The sequence below is a fragment of the Symphalangus syndactylus genome, chromosome 22 (genome assembly GCF_028878055.3).
Source record: "Symphalangus syndactylus isolate Jambi chromosome 22, NHGRI_mSymSyn1-v2.1_pri, whole genome shotgun sequence".
Lineage (NCBI taxonomy): Eukaryota > Metazoa > Chordata > Mammalia > Primates > Hylobatidae > Symphalangus > Symphalangus syndactylus.
In genome coordinates this window covers 18,123,664-18,142,325 of record NC_072444.2, presented here as the reverse complement: position 1 = coordinate 18,142,325, position 18,662 = coordinate 18,123,664, and the positions used below count along the sequence as shown (strand labels likewise).

The following is an 18,662-nucleotide window of genomic DNA, read 5'->3' as shown; positions in this document are numbered from 1 at the left end:
AATACCCAAGCTGGAGAAGGGGGTTAGGGACAGCAGGGAGAGGGAAGCCCTGCCACTACAAACACAGTTGGGCTGTCTCCAGGGTGGGCAGCCAAGGACCCAGGAAAGGCTAATGGTTAAAAATGTAGATTTCAGACCAGATGCAGTGGCTGACACCTGTAATCCCAGCAATTTGGGATGCTGAGGTGGGAGGATTGCTTGAGCCCAAAGACTCAAGATCAGCCCAGACTTGGGCCAGGTGCAGTGGCTCACGCCTGTAATCCCAACACTTTGGGATTTGGGCCAAGGCGGGTGCATCACGAGGTCAGGAGGTCGAGACCATCCTGGCCAACACAGTGAAACCCCATCTCTATTAAAAATACAAAAAAGGAGGGAACAGCCTTTAGGAGACATAGATGGTTTCAGGGAAGCAAGCAGTGTGGCCAAATGGTTGCAAGTGCAGAATCTGACGTTGACTAACAAGACAGAGCCAGGGTTAGGATCCAGCTGGGTTTGACCCCAAAGCCTGTTTTCTTACCCACTAAGCAACAGTGGGTACTGTTCTGGACTGTCTCTTCCAGCCTGAGGCTCTGCAGGTGCGGGCCGCTCTCAACCTGTACTTGTGCTCAGTTTCCAGGCACTTGGGCTGGTTGACCTGCAGGAGTCTGTAAGGTACATCGCAGTCCTGAAGAAGACTACGCTTGCCCTCCATCATCTCTCCAGTGGGCACCTCAAGTGGGTGGAACATCTCCCAGAAAGGTAAGGCTGCCTGCTCACAGGCAACAGCTGCCTCGTCCTACTCTCTAGGAGCTCCTCTTTCTCCTTGAGGGACCCGAAGCATTTGCTTTAACCCAGGCCTGTCTCTTGTTGGTGTTGCATGGAGTGTGTTGCACTCACAAGATCTCGAAGGCTGTGAGTATGGGTGAAACTCTGGAGTATGCCTGGAGTTTCCTTTGCACTGAGGAGAACACTCTGAAACTGGGGTGCTAGGGCGAGCCATGCTACGGGAGCCACTCGCTTGTGGATGTGGTACTTTGCGCCTTCTGACTTGTAGTTCAAGTTCTAGTTCTGGTTCTAGTTCTGACTGAGCCTTTCATTCATATTAAGAGTTAGAACAACTCAAGAAGACCCAGGGTAGGCTGAGTGAGGTGTGAAATGGTTTCTCGAGGTCCTGCTGGTAGAAAACATTGAAACTGGGAAGGAACAAGAGGGAGGGAACAAGAGAAAAGGATCTACTTGGACACCCTGTGGCCATTTTCAAAGTTTAGAGCAGGACTCGAAACTTCAAATTCTGGCCTGGCCTGGTGTCTCATCCTGTAATCCCTGCACTTTGGGAGCCTGAGGTGGGTAGATCACTTGAGCTCAGGAGTTCGAGACCAGCCTGGGCAACCCCATCTCTACAAAAAATACAAAAAATTAGCCGGGCGTGGTGGTGCGTGCTTGTGATCCCAGCTACTTGGGAGGCTGAGGTGGGAGGATCACCTGAGCCTCGGGAGGTAGAGGCTGCAGCGAGCCGTGATCGCACCACTGCACTGCAGCTTGGGTGACAGAGTGAGACACTGTCTAAAAAAACAGAACAAAGAAAATGCTATGAGGCAGGTTATGAAATATCCGTGAGCAACACTGGCTGGATGGGAGCTGCAGTGCGCCTGGCCTTACCCACCTGATTGGCGCTCTGTATTTAGGCCTGGTGTTGCCAGGTCTTCTAACTGTAGGAAAATTTAGAAATCTGATTGTGAAGTATAATATCTTCTAAATGTTGACAACTAATTCAAATTAAGAACAACAACAACAAAAGCCCCCAAACTGTGTGAGCCAAAGAAAACCTATTTGGGAATTACTAGTTGGTGACATCTGGCTGAGGCCTGGCAGCCCCTGAGGATAATCCTGTCCTGGGTTTAAAGCTGACGCTGCGGTTTCTTCTTCCCTCTCTTAGTGACAGCATCCACTACCAGATGGTGTATTCTTACGGCTCTGGGGTGGTGTGGGCCCTCGGAGTTGTTCCCTTCAGCCATGTGAACGTTGTCAAGTTTAATGTGGAAGATGGAGAGATTGTTCAGCAGGTACAGGAGGGTGACAGGAGCCTGTGAATAAGGTGGGGTTGGGGGAGACTCGATAGATTTCTTTGTACTGGGGAACAGGGAACTTGGCTGGGCAGATGCAAAAGCTACTTATGCTCCCTCATTCTGGTAACTTGCCAGCTGCCTTCCCATTAGGCCTCTATTTAAAGTAGTCATATTTGCATGTGTTATCTTCTGGGGTGGCTAAAAGTTTACATAGATCTAGTCTCTGCCCGTAAGTATCTTACAGTGCTGCGAAATCACAGTAGGACACCACATATGGCAAATATAGTAAAGAAGTGCTGATTCTGAAGTGTCAGGTATTTAAAATTATCGGGTATATTTTTCCAGTGACCAGAAAGAAAATCCTGATATTTTTTCCAGCTTTGAAGGCTCTCAGGAGGTTGGAGGGTGGGGTTTCAGGGGACAGGAAGAACTGCTATACAACCAACCATGAAGAACCTTTGAGCTTAGGACCCCCAGTGGGATGCTGGCAGCAATATTGCTGTTGGGCTGAGAGGGAAATGTAAAAATCTTTCACGAGCTTCCTGTTAACGATGACTTTTCTGTAGGTTAGGGTTTCAACTCCATGGCTGCAGCACCTGTCCGGAGCCTGTGTTGTGGTGGATGAGGCTGTCCTGGTGTGTCCTGACCCGAGCTCACGTTCCCTCCAAACTTTGGCTCTGAAGACGGAATGGGAGTTGAGACAGATCGCGCTGCAGGTGGGAGGCTGCCACCGCTTCTTCTGGCCTGAGGCATTTCCTGTGGGGAGTAGAAAGTTTGGCATGATTCTTTCTCCCAGACTCTTCCTGAGCAGTGGAAGCCATTCAGGCCTCTGGCTGAACTGGTGTAAGAGGAAATCGGTCACTTTCCCCTTTGTGGAACTTGAACTGGAGCGTTTGGAGCCACCTGCCATGGCCCAGTTACTTCCCCCGGCAAAGTAGGGCAGAGGGTGTGAGCCTGGGATGGGTCAGGGAGTCGTCAGCTGTTAGCCATAATCCTCCTCCTTCTTGCCTTCCAGTCTCTCGACTTAGAATTTGGAAGTGGATTCCAACCCCGGTCCTGCCTACCCAGCCCAACCCAGTGGACGCTTCCCGGGCCCAGTTCTTCCTGCACTTGTCCCCAAGCCACTATGCTCTGCTGCAGTACCATTACGGAACCCTGAGTTTGCTTAAAAACTTCCCACAGGTAACTGCAGGCAACATGGTTTGCTAGGATTCAGGGGATCTCTCCAAGACATGGATGCTAGAAGGCAGTGCTTTTGAATCTGGAAACGTTTGCTCTTAGGCCCAAGATTGATGACACCTTCCCATAAGTGGTTTGAGAGGGGGTAGGTAGCCTTACCGTAGAAATGGTATATTTCCTCCTGAGTATTACAAAGGATCTTTAGAGCAAAACTAGTGCCTTCCTTAGTCCAAAGGAAATATGGGGACATAAATGAGAGCTTCCCCGTAGACAGTAAGAACAAGCAGCATGGGATTTAAGATTGACCTGTGCCTGCGTTGGAGGTAGGGAGAGTTCTGTTTTCAGCTGTAGATGCAACCGAGGCCTCCCTCTGCTCTTAAATGCCTGACCATTCTGCTCCGAAATGGAGAGCACTTTCAACTCTAAGGCCCTGAAGAGGTGACCCTCTGTAAGGCAGCTGGCTAGTACTGGTCCCATTTAGGAGCTGATGCCTTGCTTTTCCCCCAGACTGCCCTAGTGAGCTTTGCCACCACTGGGGAGAAGACGGTGGCTGCAGTCATGGCCCGTCGGAATGAAGTGGTGAGTATTGAGAACAACAGTCAGCACTTGGGATTCTCCTTCCTGGTCTCCACTAGGAACCCTGAAAATCAGAAGTCTGGGCACATTGACCTGGTCAGTATGAACCCAGGGGGCAGGAGGCTGTTGAGAAGTGAGGTCTTGCCTCACCGTATAGAGCTTTCTGCACACCCCATTTCTCCCCAGGAACGAGACCCTAATGTGATGACCTTACTTTCTTATGGGGCTGTTAAGGGTTGAATAGGCTTTGTGGGCAGGGGTGAGAAATGAGCGTTGTCTTCTCTTAAGTGCTAAGAAGACAGAAACAAAAGCTTCTTTTCAGCGACTGGGAAGTGACCCTTTGGCTGAATTTTCTCCTGTCCTTCTCTTTCTCATAGCAGAAAACTAGCAATTCTGAAGATGGGTCAATGGGGAGCTTTTCGGAGAAGTCTAGTTCAAAGGTAGGGTGTGGCACTGGGCAGTATGCCAGACCTAGAGACGCAGGAGGCCACCAAAGAGAGTTGGGGGGAACAGCTTTGGTTAGGAGCACATCCTAGAGTTCCCAGCTTCAAATGGGGTTTCCTAAGTACTGTAAATTAAATGATGTTTCTCTTAATCTCATTTTACTGGGAGATTAGGAGGTAGAATCCCTAGAATCTGTTCCTAGCCACTTTCTCCTCTGGGCCTGAGCGTCCCCATTTCTTTTGGGATCCTGGCTGGCACAGTTGAGTAGTAATCTGTGCAGTTACCCTGTAGTGGAGGCATGAGCCCCTGGCTGGAGGCATAGGTTCCTGCTGTGGCCTCCATCTAAGCGTTTCCCTGCCTCCTGTCTTGCTCAGTCTTACCTTGCTCAGCCCTACCTCTCTCTCAGAAGTCTCTGCTACTCTGTACTGGCTTCCAAGACAAGTATGGTAGTTGTAATTTCATTTATTTACTCAGGCACCTTATTTCTGCCTTAGGATTTAGCTTGCTTTTCTCTTTTATTCTCCTTTGCATATGTTTCCCCTTCTGGCCTGGCTCCTTCTCTAGGGTATTTGCCCCCAGTCCTTGGACTTCCTTTGGTGGGCTTTGCTTTCGGGGGATACCTGTAGTTGACACGTGCTGTCTGTACCCCTAGGACTCTCTGGCTTGCTTCAATCAGACCTACACCATTAACCTATACCTCGTGGAGACAGGTCGGCGGCTGCTGGACACCACGATTACATTTAGCCTGGAACAGAGCGGCACTCGGCCTGAGCGGGTGAGGCAGAGCCTTTCTTTGCAGACTGTCCTGTGGGCTTCTCAGCACATGGCGTCCTTTCCTCAGGGCCAGGTCTTAGCCATGGGGCTCGGATTAGGCTCTCTGAACATGTGTTCTAGTGCTCCCTGAGCCACTGAGTTGTTAGAAATCACACTAAAGGCGGGTATTATTTATGCCAGCTCATCATTGTGCACCAGGCACTGTTCTAAGCTTTTAACTTACACATTAATTGATTTAACCCTCCGAACACTCCCGTGAAGCGGTTGTTCCTGACCTGCTTTTAAAATGATTCTGTGGCCTGGTGGGATCGAGTACCATAGCCAGAGTCACGGAGCTAGTAAGAGGTGTCACTGGGGTTCAGATTCAGGTCTAACCCCACAGCTTGGACTCCTCATCACTACCCAGTATTGCCTCTGTGTGCATCTGGTTGTGTTCCTCAGCTGCTAGGGTTGTGGCTTCTTCGTTTCTAAAGCAGAAAGTCTAATCCCGGCCTCCTGCTCACCTTTGTGGGGTGTGATTAGAGCATGGATGAATGGCGTGGTACCCGTGGAGTACTCAAGTTCTTCCATGGAAAGGTCTGGGAGACCCCAACATCATTGTGTTGGCTCCTAAGACTATGGATCACTTACTGGCATCCAGATAATAGCTACATTGTTTAGACATCAAATAACAAGCCATGGCTTGTACCTCTGTAAAGTCCAGGCTTTGACTCCTGGGGTCTGGTGCTCTCAGAGGCATTTGGATCCTGGGGTCTGGTGCTCTCAGAGGCATTTGGATCCTGGGGTCTGGTGCTCTCAGAGGCATTTGGATCCTCACTGACTACACTGGTCTTGACTGTGGCTTATAGCTGTATATCCAGGTGTTCTTGAAGAAGGATGACTCAGTGGGCTACCGGGCTTTGGTGCAGACGGAGGATCATCTGCTACTTTTCCTGTAGCAGTTGGGTAAGTAGACCTCATTCAACCCTTTTTTTTATTTCCCAGGTCTTCCGATGTGTTCCAATGAGACTGTTTTTTGGGAGGCTGCAGGTTTCTGGAAGAGATTCAAGTGGGGTGTGCACTGAGTGTTTTGTTCATAGCCTAATGTCACCTGCTTTTTTAATTTTTTATTACTTATTTATTTATTTATTTTTAATTTGAGATAGAGTCTTGCTCTCTTGCCCAGGCTGGAGTGCAGTGGCATGATCTCGGCCCACTGCAATCTCCACCTTTCGGATTCAAGCAATTCTCCTGCCTCAGCCTCCTGAGTAGCTGGGATTACAGGCATTCGCCACCACGACCAGCTAATTTTTGTATTTTCAGTAGAGACAGGATTTCCCCATGTTGGCCAGGTTGGTCTCGAATTCCTGACCTCAAGTAATCCGCCTGCCTTGGCCTCCCAAAGCGTTGGGATTACAGGTGTGAGCCAGCGTGCCCGGCCTGTCACCTGCTTTTTTTGTTTTTTGAGACGGAGTTTTGCTCTTGTTGCTCAGACTGCTGGAGTACAGTGGCATGATCTCAGCTCACTGCAACCTCTGCCTCCCAGGTTTAAGTGCTGGGATTACAAGCATGAGTCACTGCTCCTGGCTCATTTTTCTAGTTCTGATCTCTGTTCCTTCCTGCAAAAAGGCCTCAGATAATGAACTCCAGGATGTGTCTAACTCTAGCTGTTTCAGTTCTAAGTGTACCCTCCTGATTACAGGCTTTTTTTGCCCCTGCCCTAGGATCTCACCACTGAGCTGAGTTGGGAGCTGACCATTCCCCCAGAAGTACAGCGGATTGTCAAGGTGAAGGGGAAACGCAGCAGTGAGCATGTTCATTCCCAGGGCCGTGTGATGGGGGACCGCAGTGTGCTCTACAAGGTACATACAGCCAGCTGTCTGGTAGACAGCAAGGGCTTTCGAATCAGGAAAAGAAGGGCTTCAAGTCTGGCTGTAGGACTTGGTAGATCTATGACCTTGAGTAAGTCATTTCATCCCTTTGAGCCTTAATTTTTGTTTGTGAAATGGGGATAATATACGCTCCTCCTAGGCTTGTTTTGATGATCACATGAGATGTTCATGCCTAGCCCAGTGCCTAGCGTATGGTAAGCAACAGATGTTAGCTCTTACTTTTTTGACCTTTTTTGTTTGTTTGTTTGTTTCCTGAGACAGAGTCTTGCTCTGTTTCCCAGGCTGGAGTGCAGTGATGCAGTCATGGCTCACTGCAGCTTCGTCCTTCTGGGCTTATGCAATCCTTTCATCTCAGTCTCCCAAGTAGTTGGGACCAGAGGCACATGCCATGCTAATTTATTAAAAACGGCTGGGCTTGGTGGCTCATGCCAGTAATCCCAGCATTTTGAGGGGTCGAGGTGGGTGGATTAGTTGAGTCCAAGAGTTTGAGGCCAGCTTGGGCAACGTGGCTGAAACCTTGTCTTTACCCAAAAAAAAAAAAAAAAAAAAAAAATTAGCTGGGCATGGTGGTGCGTGCCTGTGGTCTCAGCTACTCAGGAGGCTGAGGTAGGAGGATCACCTGAGCCTGGGGAGGTTGAGGCTACAGTGAGCTGCAGTTGTGCTGCTGCACTCCAGCCTGCGAGACAGAGTGAGACCCTGTCTCCAAACAAACAAAAAAAATTTTAATTTTTTATTTTTGTATTTACAGGGTCTCACTATGTTGCCTAGGTTGGTCTCTATCTCCTGGCCTCAAGCAGTTCTCTTAGTTCAGCCTCCTGAAGTGTTGGGATTAGAGACTTGAGCCACTGTGCCTAGCCCAGCTCTTATTACTAGTGGTAGTACTGATAGAGCATTCTGGGGTTAAACCATAGTCGAGCCATCAGAACCTCCATCTCTGTGCGCCAACACTCTAGTTAGTGTTAAAGAGAGGGAGATTGAGGTGACTAGTGGGCTGCAAAACTGTGGTGGGAGAGATTGTAATGATAGTAGTAATGCACATTAATTACACCCTCTGGTACAGCAGAGACCTAGTTGGAGGGGGTGTCATAGAATAGAGATCACGGAACTTGATGGTAAAGCTGGATCACTAAGCATGAGCCAGTGCAACACAGTGCAAGCCTCTAGTTTGACTGTTGAGTTAGGACTTGGCTCTGCGATGGCCTAGCTGTTCATCTCTTAGGCTGCCTGAGCTTCAATTTTCCCCAGTATAACGGGGATAATAGCACCAACGGCAGAGGATGGTTTTGAAGATTAATGATAACATGTAAACTGATTAGAATAGTGCCTGTCACATACTTAACATTATTATTAGTGCTATTGACTCTTTTTTTGTTTTTCTTTTTTGAGACAGGGTCTTGCCCTGTTGCCCAGGCTGGAGTGCAGTGGTGCAATCACAGCTCACTGCAGCTTTGACCTTCTGGGCTCAAGCAGTCCTCCCATTTCAGCCTCCTAAGCAGCTGGGACAACAGGTGCATGTCACCATGGCTTATTTTATTTTCTTTCTTTCTTTTTTTTTTTTTTGAGACACTGTCTTGCTCTTTCGCCAGGCTGGAGTGCAGTGGCACGATCTTGGCTCACTGCAACCTCCACATCCCAGGTTCAAGAGATTCTCCTGCCTCAGCCTTCCGAGTAGCTGGGCCTACAAGCGCGCACCACCATGCCCAGCTAAATTTTGTATTTTTAGAGATGGGGTTTCACCATGTTGGCCAGGATGGTCTTGATCTCTTGACCTCGTGATCTGCCCGCCTTGGCCTCCCAAAGTGCTGGGATTACAGGTGTGAGCACTGTGCCCAGGCAGTTATTTTCTTTAGAGATGGAGTCTTGCTGTGTTGTCCAGATTGGTCTTGAACTCCTGGGCTCAAGCAATCCTCCCATCTTGGCCTCCCAAAGTGTTAGGATTACAGGCGTGAGCCACCGCATCCGGCCAGCAGCAAGTATTTTTGAGTGCTAGCTGGATGCAGGCACTCATTTAGACACTGGGATATAAAATGGGCAAAATAGGCAAAACTTCCTCACCTTGTGAGGCTTTCATCATAGTTGGGTGAGGCTAATAATAAAGAAAATAAATAGGTAAATTAGATAGTGTATTAGAAAGTGACCAGTTCTACAGAGAAAAATAAAGCCGGGAAGAGGGAAAGCGGGTACAGTGTAAATCGGGTGGCTAAGGAGGGGCTTAGTGAGAAAGTGGCACAGAGTGAGTGGACTTGAGTGAGGAAGTGAGTCGTGTGGATAGCTGCGGGGAGAGCCTTCCAGAGAGAAAAGTCAGAGTGCCCCTGGTGTGTGTGAGGAACAGCAAAGAAGACCAGGTAACCAGAAGATGATGAGTGAGGAGGCATGTCAGGCCTGCTGAGGGCAGAGGGCAACAGGGCCAGATCACAGGCCACCACCGTGGCCTTCACTTTGGAGCACGGTGAAGAGTCACTGGGGAGTTTTCAGCAGAGGAGTGACATCAGTGATTGAGATTCCACAGGCTCATTTGACCTAGATTAGACTGTAGAGGGGTGAGGAGGAAAGCAGACCATTTAGGCTGTGGGGTCATCCAGGTGCTGATGGCTGGAGCTGGGCTGGTAGCATGGAGGTGGCAAGGAGGGATCAGGTTCTGGGTATTTTGAAGGTAGAGCCAAGAGCAGGTATATGTGTGTTACAGGGAAAGGAGTCAAGGATGACTCGAGGCTTTAGGTCTGAGCCACTGATGTTTGGCGTCGCGACTGGCTGGGGAGGAGAGAGGAGCAGATTTTAGGCAGGGGTTAGAACAGTTCAGTTTGGGCCATGTTAAGTTTCAGATGAAACATCTGAGAAAAGATACTGAGATAGTTCTTAGTGAAGTCTGGAGTTCAAAGGAGTATCTGGTTTGGATATATACATTGGGCATTGCCAACATCCATAAATGGTGTTCAAGCCATGAGATTGGCTTGAGATCACCACGAGGGTGAGTGTGATGAAAATGCTCCAGGCTTGAGAGCTTCCTGGTGTGTTCCACCATGAAGAAACTGGGGAGATGTGGAAGAACCTCCAAAAGAGACTGAGAAGGAGAGGCCAGTAAGGTAGAAGGAGTGCTGGGCAGGGATGTTCTGGAAGCCAGGTGAGAAAATGTCACAAGGAGGTCGTGATCACCTGCATCACGTGGTACTAGTGGGTCAAGTAAGATGAGGGCCAAGACTTTGCCACTGGATTTAGCGATGGGGAGGGCGGTGGTGACCCTCAAAAGAAAAATATCACTGCAGCATTTGTCCCTAGGTCAATGAGTGGGCAGACCTGGATTTTATCTTGGGTTACCATTTGCTATCTGTGACTTGAGAAGCTGCTTAACTACTTTGGGACTTTTCTGCAAAATGCGGACCATAATAGCTACTCTGCAAGACTGTTTAAGGGATTAGATAAAATACAAGGTACCGGGCATGGCACCCAGTACCCAACGCACATAAAACAAGTGCAGTGATGAGAAACTCCAAACACGAAGCTCTTTTCACCAGAAACCCTGATTCCTCTGCCAGGCTGGAAAGCTCCAGGTTGGTCTCACAGCACAGGAATGGAGTGTGTGATGAGTGTTCGTGGTTCTAAGGGAGCTTTTCTCTCTCTCTCCAGAGCCTGAACCCCAACATGCTGGCCATGGTGACGGAGAGCATGTTCTGTTAGTGGAATGAAACCAAAAATCAATGGTGTTAGTCCAACCCAACAAAACAGATATCAAACCATATTCCATAAGAACCGCTCATGGCCCTGTTCTTTTCAGTATATGGGAAAACAAAATGGAAACAACAAAATAGAATCAGGTTTATGAAACTCCTCGATAGATGGTCACACATGTTTTCAGGAGATCTCTATAGAAATGATTTTGATCACTTGATACCTTGAAAAGAGCTCTTGCGACAATAGAATGACATCCATAAGTGACAAGTATAAAATGTAGTGCTCAGTGACATTAAAAAACAAATCAACCCACATAGAGGAAGAGCTCTGGACATAGGGATGTCAAACTAGTCTAGAGTGTAATGAAAAGCCAAGATGGTGCCCCAGTAAGAAAAAAGAAATCAACATAACAATGGGAAACAGCAAGAAGAAGACTGAGACAGGAAAGACAACATTTTTCACAAGTGAATTATTCATTCACTGTCTAGTGGATACAGACAAAACTGCAGAAGACCCAGAGGAAATCAGGGCAGGCTAAAAGTTTGATATCTTACACTTGTGGAAAAGCCTTAAGATCTGTTTTAACTTGGAGCAGGTGGGGTGACATCATGACTACCATTAAGAAAATATAACCTGTTGGGAAACTGTTTCTGCCTTGATCATGTTGCACAGACAAGCGATAAACAGTGAGGAATGTGCTTAGATGTATTGGGAAAGAGATGGGTCTGTGGCATTGTCACAAGGGTACACGAATACTGAGAGTGAATTTTGAAGGAATGATCCCAATTGGTGGTGACCCTCAGGTGAGACTAGGGTGCCTGTGTTTCAGCAAAGCCTTGGCAGTTGGAGTGAGGGCTCCTAAGATTCCATGACACCCCCACGTTCTAATTGTGTTGTAGCAACTGCAGACCGTTACCTGGCACACTGGCCACACCCTTGCTCACTCTTGTCGGAGACTGAGCTATTGGCAGTGCCTTCAGCTCTGAGCTCAGGCACCGTGAACATTGTTTTTGTCGTTAAGGATCCTAAAGTGCTGTGGGGACTGATCACCTTTTTCTCAACAGTAAGTTAAGAATTCCAGTACTGACATCCCTCAGTCCTAATTAAGCCTATTTGATTTCACCAGTTTTTAACCCATCATGTGTTTGGGTGTCTTCTCCCCAGTCCCTGGCCCCACCTCTTCTGCCACAAATATCAGCATGGTGGTAGCTGCCGGCCTTTGGTCCAGTGAGAAGGCAGAGATGAACAATCTAGAAATCAACAAGAAATCGCACCCCCAGCTGGTAGAGAACAAACAGGAGTTCAGAAACCTCCAACAGAAATTTCTTGTAACTCAAGTGGCCTACTTTCTGGCCAAAGGGCAGAATAATTATGGTAAGTTCTGTAGGCTCACCATCACAAAAGTGATCAATGATGTCCTCTCTTCTCTCTGAGAAACTAAATGCTCTCTCCATCAAAAATAATTTCAACCTTCCCATACTTCTAGGAAAATAGAAATGGGCATTTACACATTTTGTTAAATTTGGAAGTCAGAGGTACCAAAGTATTTAGCAACCTTCCACGTTTGCAGTCAGGTGGGGGCGGGCCTAGAGTTAAAATCGCAGTTAATTCATTTTGGACACGGGCACAGAACGACCTGTTTTCTCCAAGAGGCTAAATCGTGTTTTCAAGAATCCTCTCTGTCCCACGTAAGATCTGGCAGAAAAATAACATCTAGTCTGTTGTTCTAAACGTCTGGGACTAGTGAACCCTTATTCTGTTCAAGCTTCTGTTGAGGCCCAATGGGAAAAGCTCTGTTCTAGGGACCCTGTAGGAAACTTGATGATAGTACACAGTACCCGCTGTGAGGGGCTTCAAGACGAGTCTGCTCCTAATGGAACCTATGGTATCTGTAAGTGACAGCATCAAGAGCAGGGAGTAGGGGCCGTGCACGGTGACTCACTCCTGTAATCCCAGCAATCTGGGAGGCTGAGGCGGGCGGATCACGAGGTCAGGAGTTTGAGACCAGCCTGGGCAACATGGAGAAACCCCATCTCTACTAAAAATACAAACATTAGCTAGGCGTGGTGGCAGGCGCCTGTAATCCCAGCTCCTCGGGAGGCTGAGGCACGAGACTTCTTTGCACCCAGGAGGCAAAGTTTGCATTGAGCCAAGATCATGCCATTGCACTCCAGCCTGGGCGACAGGGCAAGACTCGTCAAAAGCAGAGAGTACCCTGGTGAGAGGGAAGTCCTGCTTCCTGGGGCACAGGCTCTTGTTCCTAAAGAGGAAGAAAGATCGCACCCGGGAATGTGTGGAAGTAGCAGTGCAGTCTGCAGAGCAGGGACCCTGGGCCTGTCTCCTGGGCTCCATCGAAGTTGCTTGTCTTGTCTGTCCCTCAGTTTCCTCATCTGTACATAGGGTACTATGGAAATACCTACCTCTGTAAATTGCTGCAATGAATTACATGAGCTATTTTTTGTCAATCTCCTAGAATGTTTATTGGCACAGAGTAAACGCTATCTATTAGTTCTTCATTCTACTGTTTCTAAATTAACACAAACCTTATTAGTATTTGGGCATATTTCCTTCATGGCCTTATGGTCTTATGTCTCATACTTTATGCTTCAGATATGATTCTTAATATCACATGCGAAGATAAGATTTAAAAATCAAAGATGTTTAAGATCTTTGACATATTTCTCCTTCAAATTCCCAGTAAAAGGGAAACCATCAGTCCCATAGTCCGAGGGGCCTTCCCGAGTGTACAGGAAATCACTGCTTCATGCCTCAGTGCAGTGTTTTAGAGGGGAGGCTGCAAGGCTTGAGAAAGTGGCCCCGCATTCAGAGTCAGACCTCAGGGGCTGTGAATTCTGACTCCACTTCATTGTGGTTGAATCATCTTATCAACTTCCTTGTGCCTTGAGTTTCTGTTTCTTCGTCTCTAAATTTTGGAGGACCAGATGCCAGAAAGTCGGGAGACTGAGGAGTAAAGATGTGGAAATCCCTGCCGAGAGCCTGGTACTGAGGACAGTTTTGTCCTTGGGATGGACCTGGCTCCTGCCCTGTAGGCAGTAACCAGAGCAGCATATCCAGGCTTTCACTGAGGCAGGCGTGTCTGTCTTTCCTCAGAGTATGAAGACTGCAAAGACCTCATAAAGTCTATGCTGAGGGATGAGCGGCTATTCATGGAAAAGGAGTTTGCAGAGCAGCTCAGGTGAGGGGGCCCCATGGGGGCAGGCAGGTGGGCAGGTGTGTAAATCTCTGAAGTACAGCAGCTCGATGGGGAGAAATAAGAGCTAAGCTGGGCCAGGGGAAGGGCAGGAATTGCCATGGCAGGCTCATGACACATAAAGATTTATCAAGCAGAGAACAAGGATAATAATAAGTTATGGGTTGCAGTTGTTTCTCAGAGCCTTATTTTCTGTTTTTAAGGATAATAATAAGTTATGGGTTGCAGTTGTTTCTCAGAGCCTTATTTTCTCTTTTTCAAACAAGTAATTGTTGAGGTGAAATGCGCATAACACAAAATTAACCAAAGGAGTGGGAACCACCAAGCAGCATTCAGTATACTCAAAATGATGTGCCATCACCACCCCACTTACCCTTAGTCAGAATCACCTCCTGACTGACTGCGGCTTCTCATCCTTTCACTCCATCAATGTTGCCTTCTCGAGCCTGTCATGCTTTTCTTTCATGTTTTCAATTGGCCCCATCTGCACCTAGCCTCGTTTCTGTCCATGGATTTGTATCTAGTCGCTGCAAGATGCACTGTGTGTATATGCACATGGAAATGTCCATGGGCAGAGTGAGGAACTGAAAGGATGGATGGCTTTTTGAAACTGAATTAGGAAGAGACCTACTTTTGGTGACAGAAGAGACAGATGAATGGAACATCGTGGGGGATCTTCCAGGAGCCCTCTCTCGTATGGAGGAAGCCTGTGAACCATTTTTTATTCTTTCTCTTCGCCACAGACATTTCTTTAAACACGTGCTGACCTTCTGCTTGAAGGTCTCCTTGAGGACATTGTCTCAGAAATCTGTGTCGCCATATTAGACCTGATCACTTATCCCTTTCCACTGTTAAATTTTCTCTACTATCTCACCTTAGGCAATATGAAGTCTTGGTTTTCTCTCGGGAACGGGAGCTGACCCAGTTAAGCGTGAAGTTACGGGAAGGGAGAGATGCCTCCTGCTCATTGATTCGGCATCTCCAGGCCCTTCTCACTCCGGATGAGCTGGACGAGTCCCAGGGGTGGGACCTCCGAGAACAGCTGGCTGAGGGATGTAGGCTGGCACAGGACCTACTCCAAAAGCTCAGCCCAGGTAAGGTGGCCATAGGTCCTGATGACCCAAAACCCCAGGCTTATGAGAGACTCCAGACCTCCATACTTTCACAATGACAGTTGTAGCGGTGCTGTTTTTTTCCACGAAACATATGTGGCCATGACATGACCAGGACTTCCTGGGTAAGAACAGAGATGGGAAACCCATGGGGTTGGAGGTCACAGTATTGCAAATGTCCCTCCTTCCTTGATGGAAGGTGGTCTTTGGAGCAAGAAGCAGCATGTTTCTAGTTTTAAAGGACAGGAAGGAGGCTGTGACAGGAGGGCGCTTGTTAGAGTGAAAAGAGCTCTGGACTCAGAAAGCAGGTTCCCAGGCTGTCTCTTTGGCAATGTTCTTAGTAACTGTCGGTGAGTGAGTGATTTATCCTTCCTGAGTTTCTCTGTCTCCATCTGCAAAGGCACGCAAATTGTCTCTTGCAAGGGTCTGAAGCATCCCCATGTGGGAACACGACTGCTTTTCAAAATGAGATAAAGCCCCTTGCCGTATGGTGTTGCAGAAGGCACTTGATGTAGGGGCATTTGGTGGTAGGAAGTGCTTCAGACTGGAGCCCTCCCCATGGAGAGAATGTCCCTGAATAACACGGCAGAAGCCACATGAAGGAGGGCCTGTGAAATCTCCTGATGCATAGAGGACTGTGGGACAAGTTTGTCCTCTCCCAAGAGAGAGAATCAGGTTTGAAATGTGAACCGTGACAGGATACCAGGCCTGTGCCTGCGAATCAGACCTGTAGCGGGATGGGGGAGACAGCTGCCAAAGTCCAGAGAGAGGCTGTAGAAGCCTCCATCATATGGGGAGCAAAAGGTCTTTTCCATATTTGGCCACATCTTGGTGATGGCACTCCAGACCAGAAATGCATTGCCTGATGGATCAGGAAACCATGCCAGGGCATTTTGTTAAAGATAAAACATGAGAGCTTTCAGCTGAACAGTGACCCATGCCTAGATGTTCCTGTCTCTGTGCACACTGGGCTGACTGCGCTTGCGGAGTGTGAAGTGGGAAATATCTGAATGAACACTTTGTATTTACAGCAACTGCCGAAGACGAGGATGAGGATGTTAAAGTTGAGGAGGCTGAGAAAGTAGAGGAATTATGTGCCCCCAGGTAACACTGAATAATCGGGAGCAGGTAATGGGTGGTAACAAATGAAAAAGGTCTAGGAGGCACATCCTCTCTGGCATCTACGATGGGCCGAAAGCCTGCATTCCCTTGGCCACAGTATGTGAAATTCAACCCAGCTTAGACACAGGGTGTGGCTGCTGTTGCGTTTCACTGTGTGTGGCGGGTGTCATGCCTGTACCGTACAGGGATAGCTGAGCCTTCGTCCTCCTCGGCTCCTATCTGTCCAGTGCAGTGAACACCAGTTGCTCCCTTCCTCTCTGGCTCCCATGGCAGCCATGCTCTGTTGCAGAGAGAAGAGGATTGCCTGTTCCCTCTTAAAGGGAACCTCCTGTTTGCTTTCTGGGGCCACTCTCTTAATGCCTCCTGTCAATACCAGCCAGGACTCCCTGGGGTCCAGTCCCTCTGTTTAATCTTCTTTCTGTCATCTCTATCCCACCTGGCTCATCAGGGAGGTGCAGAAGGCTGAAGAACAGGAAGTCCCTGAGGACTCACTGGAGGAATGTGCCGTCACTTGTTCCAATAGCCACGGCCCTTGTGAGTCCAACCAGCCTCACGGGAACACCGAAATCACATTTGAGGAAGACCAAGTCGACCCACCTCTAGTTGTAGACAGTGCATCCTCTGGTGATGAACGGCAGGATGCTCCAAACCTTCTCCCAGGTAGCCTCTATTTTCCTTGTGTCTCATACTTCTGTCTAGGCTATGGGAGATGAATTGTGAGGACACGCTGTATGCATACATACTGGTTTAGTCAGAAACTAGGATGGAGCTAGGTGCGGTGACTGACACGTATAATCACAGCACTTTGGGAGGCCCAAGTGGGAGGATCATCTGAGTTCAGGGGTTCAAGAACAGCCTGGACAAGATGGTGAAACCCATCTTTACAAAGAATACAAACAACTAGCCAGGCCTGGTGCTGCGTGCCTATAGTCCCAACTGCTCAGGAGGTTTAGGTGGGAGGATTGGCCCAGACCATACTCCCACCCTCATTCACTACTCTCAGGCTAGACTCTCTCTCCTTTTCATTGGCTTGTCTTAGCTATTCCTAAGTAGTCTCTGGCCAGGGGCGCTGACTCACATCTGTAATCCCAGCACTTTGGGAGGCCGAGGCGGGCGGATCACCTGAGGTCAGGAGTTTGAAACCAGCCTGGCCAACGTGGCGAAACCCCGTCTCTACTAAAAATACAAAAATTAGCTGGCATGGTGGTTGGCGCCTGTAATCCCAGCTACTTGGGAGGCTGAGGCACGAGAATCGCTTGAACCCGGGAGGGCACAGGTTGCAGTGAGCTGAGATCACGCCACTGCACTCCAGCCTTGGCGACAGAGACTCCGTCTCAAACAAAAAACAACCAAAAACCAACCAAACAAACAAAAACGTTTAAAAAACAAAAAACAATCTGTTGTGCTACACACAAACATTGGCCGCTCATGGGGTCAGCAACTCAGGGCCCAGCCTTGCTTTATAGAAACTTATAAGCAAGTAAGGGGTAGAAGTGTTTATGTCCTGGTTTCAAGGTGACTGCATAGCTAAGACAAGTTGACTTAAAGGAGATCAAGACTGGAGATGAGAAGAGTGAAACCAGGGAAACAACATCTTCAAAGAAGTGGACGAGGCTGTAGTGACATCCCTCAGTCCAGATTAAACCTACTTGATTTCACCAGTTTTTAACCCATCATGTGTTTGGGTGTCTTCTCCCCAGTCCCTGGCCCCACCTCTTCTGCCACAAACATCAGCATGGTGGTATCTGCGGGCCCTTGGTCCAGGGAGAAGGCAGAGATGAACATTCTAGAAATCAACAAGAAATCACGCCCCCAGCTGGTAGAGAACAAACAGGAGTTCAGAAACCTCCAACAGAAATTTCTTGTAACTCAAGTGGCCTACTTCCTGGCCAATGGGCAGAATAATTACGGTAAGTTCTATAGGCTCACCTTCACGAAAATGATGAATGATGTCTTGTCTTCTCTGAGAAACTAAATGCTCTCTCCATCAAAAATAATTTCAACCTTCCCATACTTCTAGGACAATGGAAATGGGCATTTGCACATTTTGTTAAATTTGTAAGTCAGAGGTACCAAAGTATTTAGCAACTTTCCACGTCTGCAGTCAGGTGGGGGTGGGCCTAGATTTAAAATCGCAGTTAATTCATTTTGGACACGGGCACAGAACTACCTGTTTTCTCCAAGAGGCTAAATCGTGTTTTCAAGAATCCTCTCTGTCCCATATAAGATCCGGCAGACAAATAACATCTAGTCTGTTGTTCTAAACATCTGGTACTAGTGAACCCTTATTCTGTTCAAGCTTCTGTTGAGGCCCAATAGGCAAAGCTCTGTTCTAGGGACCCTGAGGGAAACTTGGTGATAGTACACAGTACCCGCTGTGAGGGGCATCGAGAGGAGTCTGCTCCTAATGGAACCTATGGTGTCTATAAGTGACAGCATCAAGAGCAGGGAGTAGCGGCCATGCACGGTGACTCACTCCTGTAATCCCAGCACTCTGGGAGGCTGAGGCGGGTGGATCACGAGGTCAGGAGTTTGAGACCAGCCTGGGCAACATGGAGAAACCCCATCTCTACTAAAAATACAAACATTAGCTGGGCGTGGTGACAGGCACCTGTATTCCCAGCTCCTCGGGAGGCTGAGGCAGGAGACTCCTTTGCCC

The 18,662-nt window shown here is 48.3% G+C and overlaps 2 protein-coding genes and 1 pseudogene across 5 annotated transcripts in view; 2 read left to right on the top strand and 1 right to left on the bottom strand.

The window, feature by feature from the left end:
• The first annotated feature begins 565 nt into the window (after window positions 1-565).
• On the top strand, window positions 566-4,241 carry LOC129472561 (ER membrane protein complex subunit 1-like; annotated as a pseudogene).
• Window positions 4,242-4,690: 449 nt separating this feature from the next.
• Window positions 4,691-18,662, bottom strand: part of LOC129472553 (ER membrane protein complex subunit 1-like) — a 47,210-nt gene continuing 33,238 nt past the window's right edge. The window contains exon 6 of the mRNA XM_063632105.1: window positions 4,691-6,051. Coding sequence (XP_063488175.1) covers window positions 5,979-6,051 — 73 coding nt within the window. The 3' untranslated portion in view covers window positions 4,691-5,978. The remainder of the gene's footprint in view (window positions 6,052-18,662) is intronic.
• The window catches only part of LOC129472539 (neuroblastoma breakpoint family member 3-like), a 31,923-nt gene continuing 19,982 nt past the window's right edge, over window positions 6,722-18,662 (top strand). Inside the window, exons 1-8 of one of the 4 annotated variants that reach the window (XM_063631684.1) lie at window positions 6,722-6,859; window positions 11,458-11,621; window positions 11,723-11,932; window positions 13,670-13,754; window positions 14,649-14,863; window positions 15,913-15,985; window positions 16,452-16,663; window positions 17,704-17,913. In XM_063631684.1, coding sequence (XP_063487754.1) covers window positions 11,758-11,932; window positions 13,670-13,754; window positions 14,649-14,863; window positions 15,913-15,985; window positions 16,452-16,663; window positions 17,704-17,913 — 970 coding nt within the window. In that variant the 5' untranslated portion in view covers window positions 6,722-6,859; window positions 11,458-11,621; window positions 11,723-11,757. Of the gene's footprint in view, window positions 6,860-10,513; window positions 11,622-11,722; window positions 11,933-13,669; window positions 13,755-14,648; window positions 14,864-15,912; window positions 15,986-16,451; window positions 16,664-17,703; window positions 17,914-18,662 lie in introns of all 4 variants that reach the window. The other 3 variants (XM_063631683.1, XM_063631685.1, XM_055262266.2) reach the window with 3 other exon arrangements.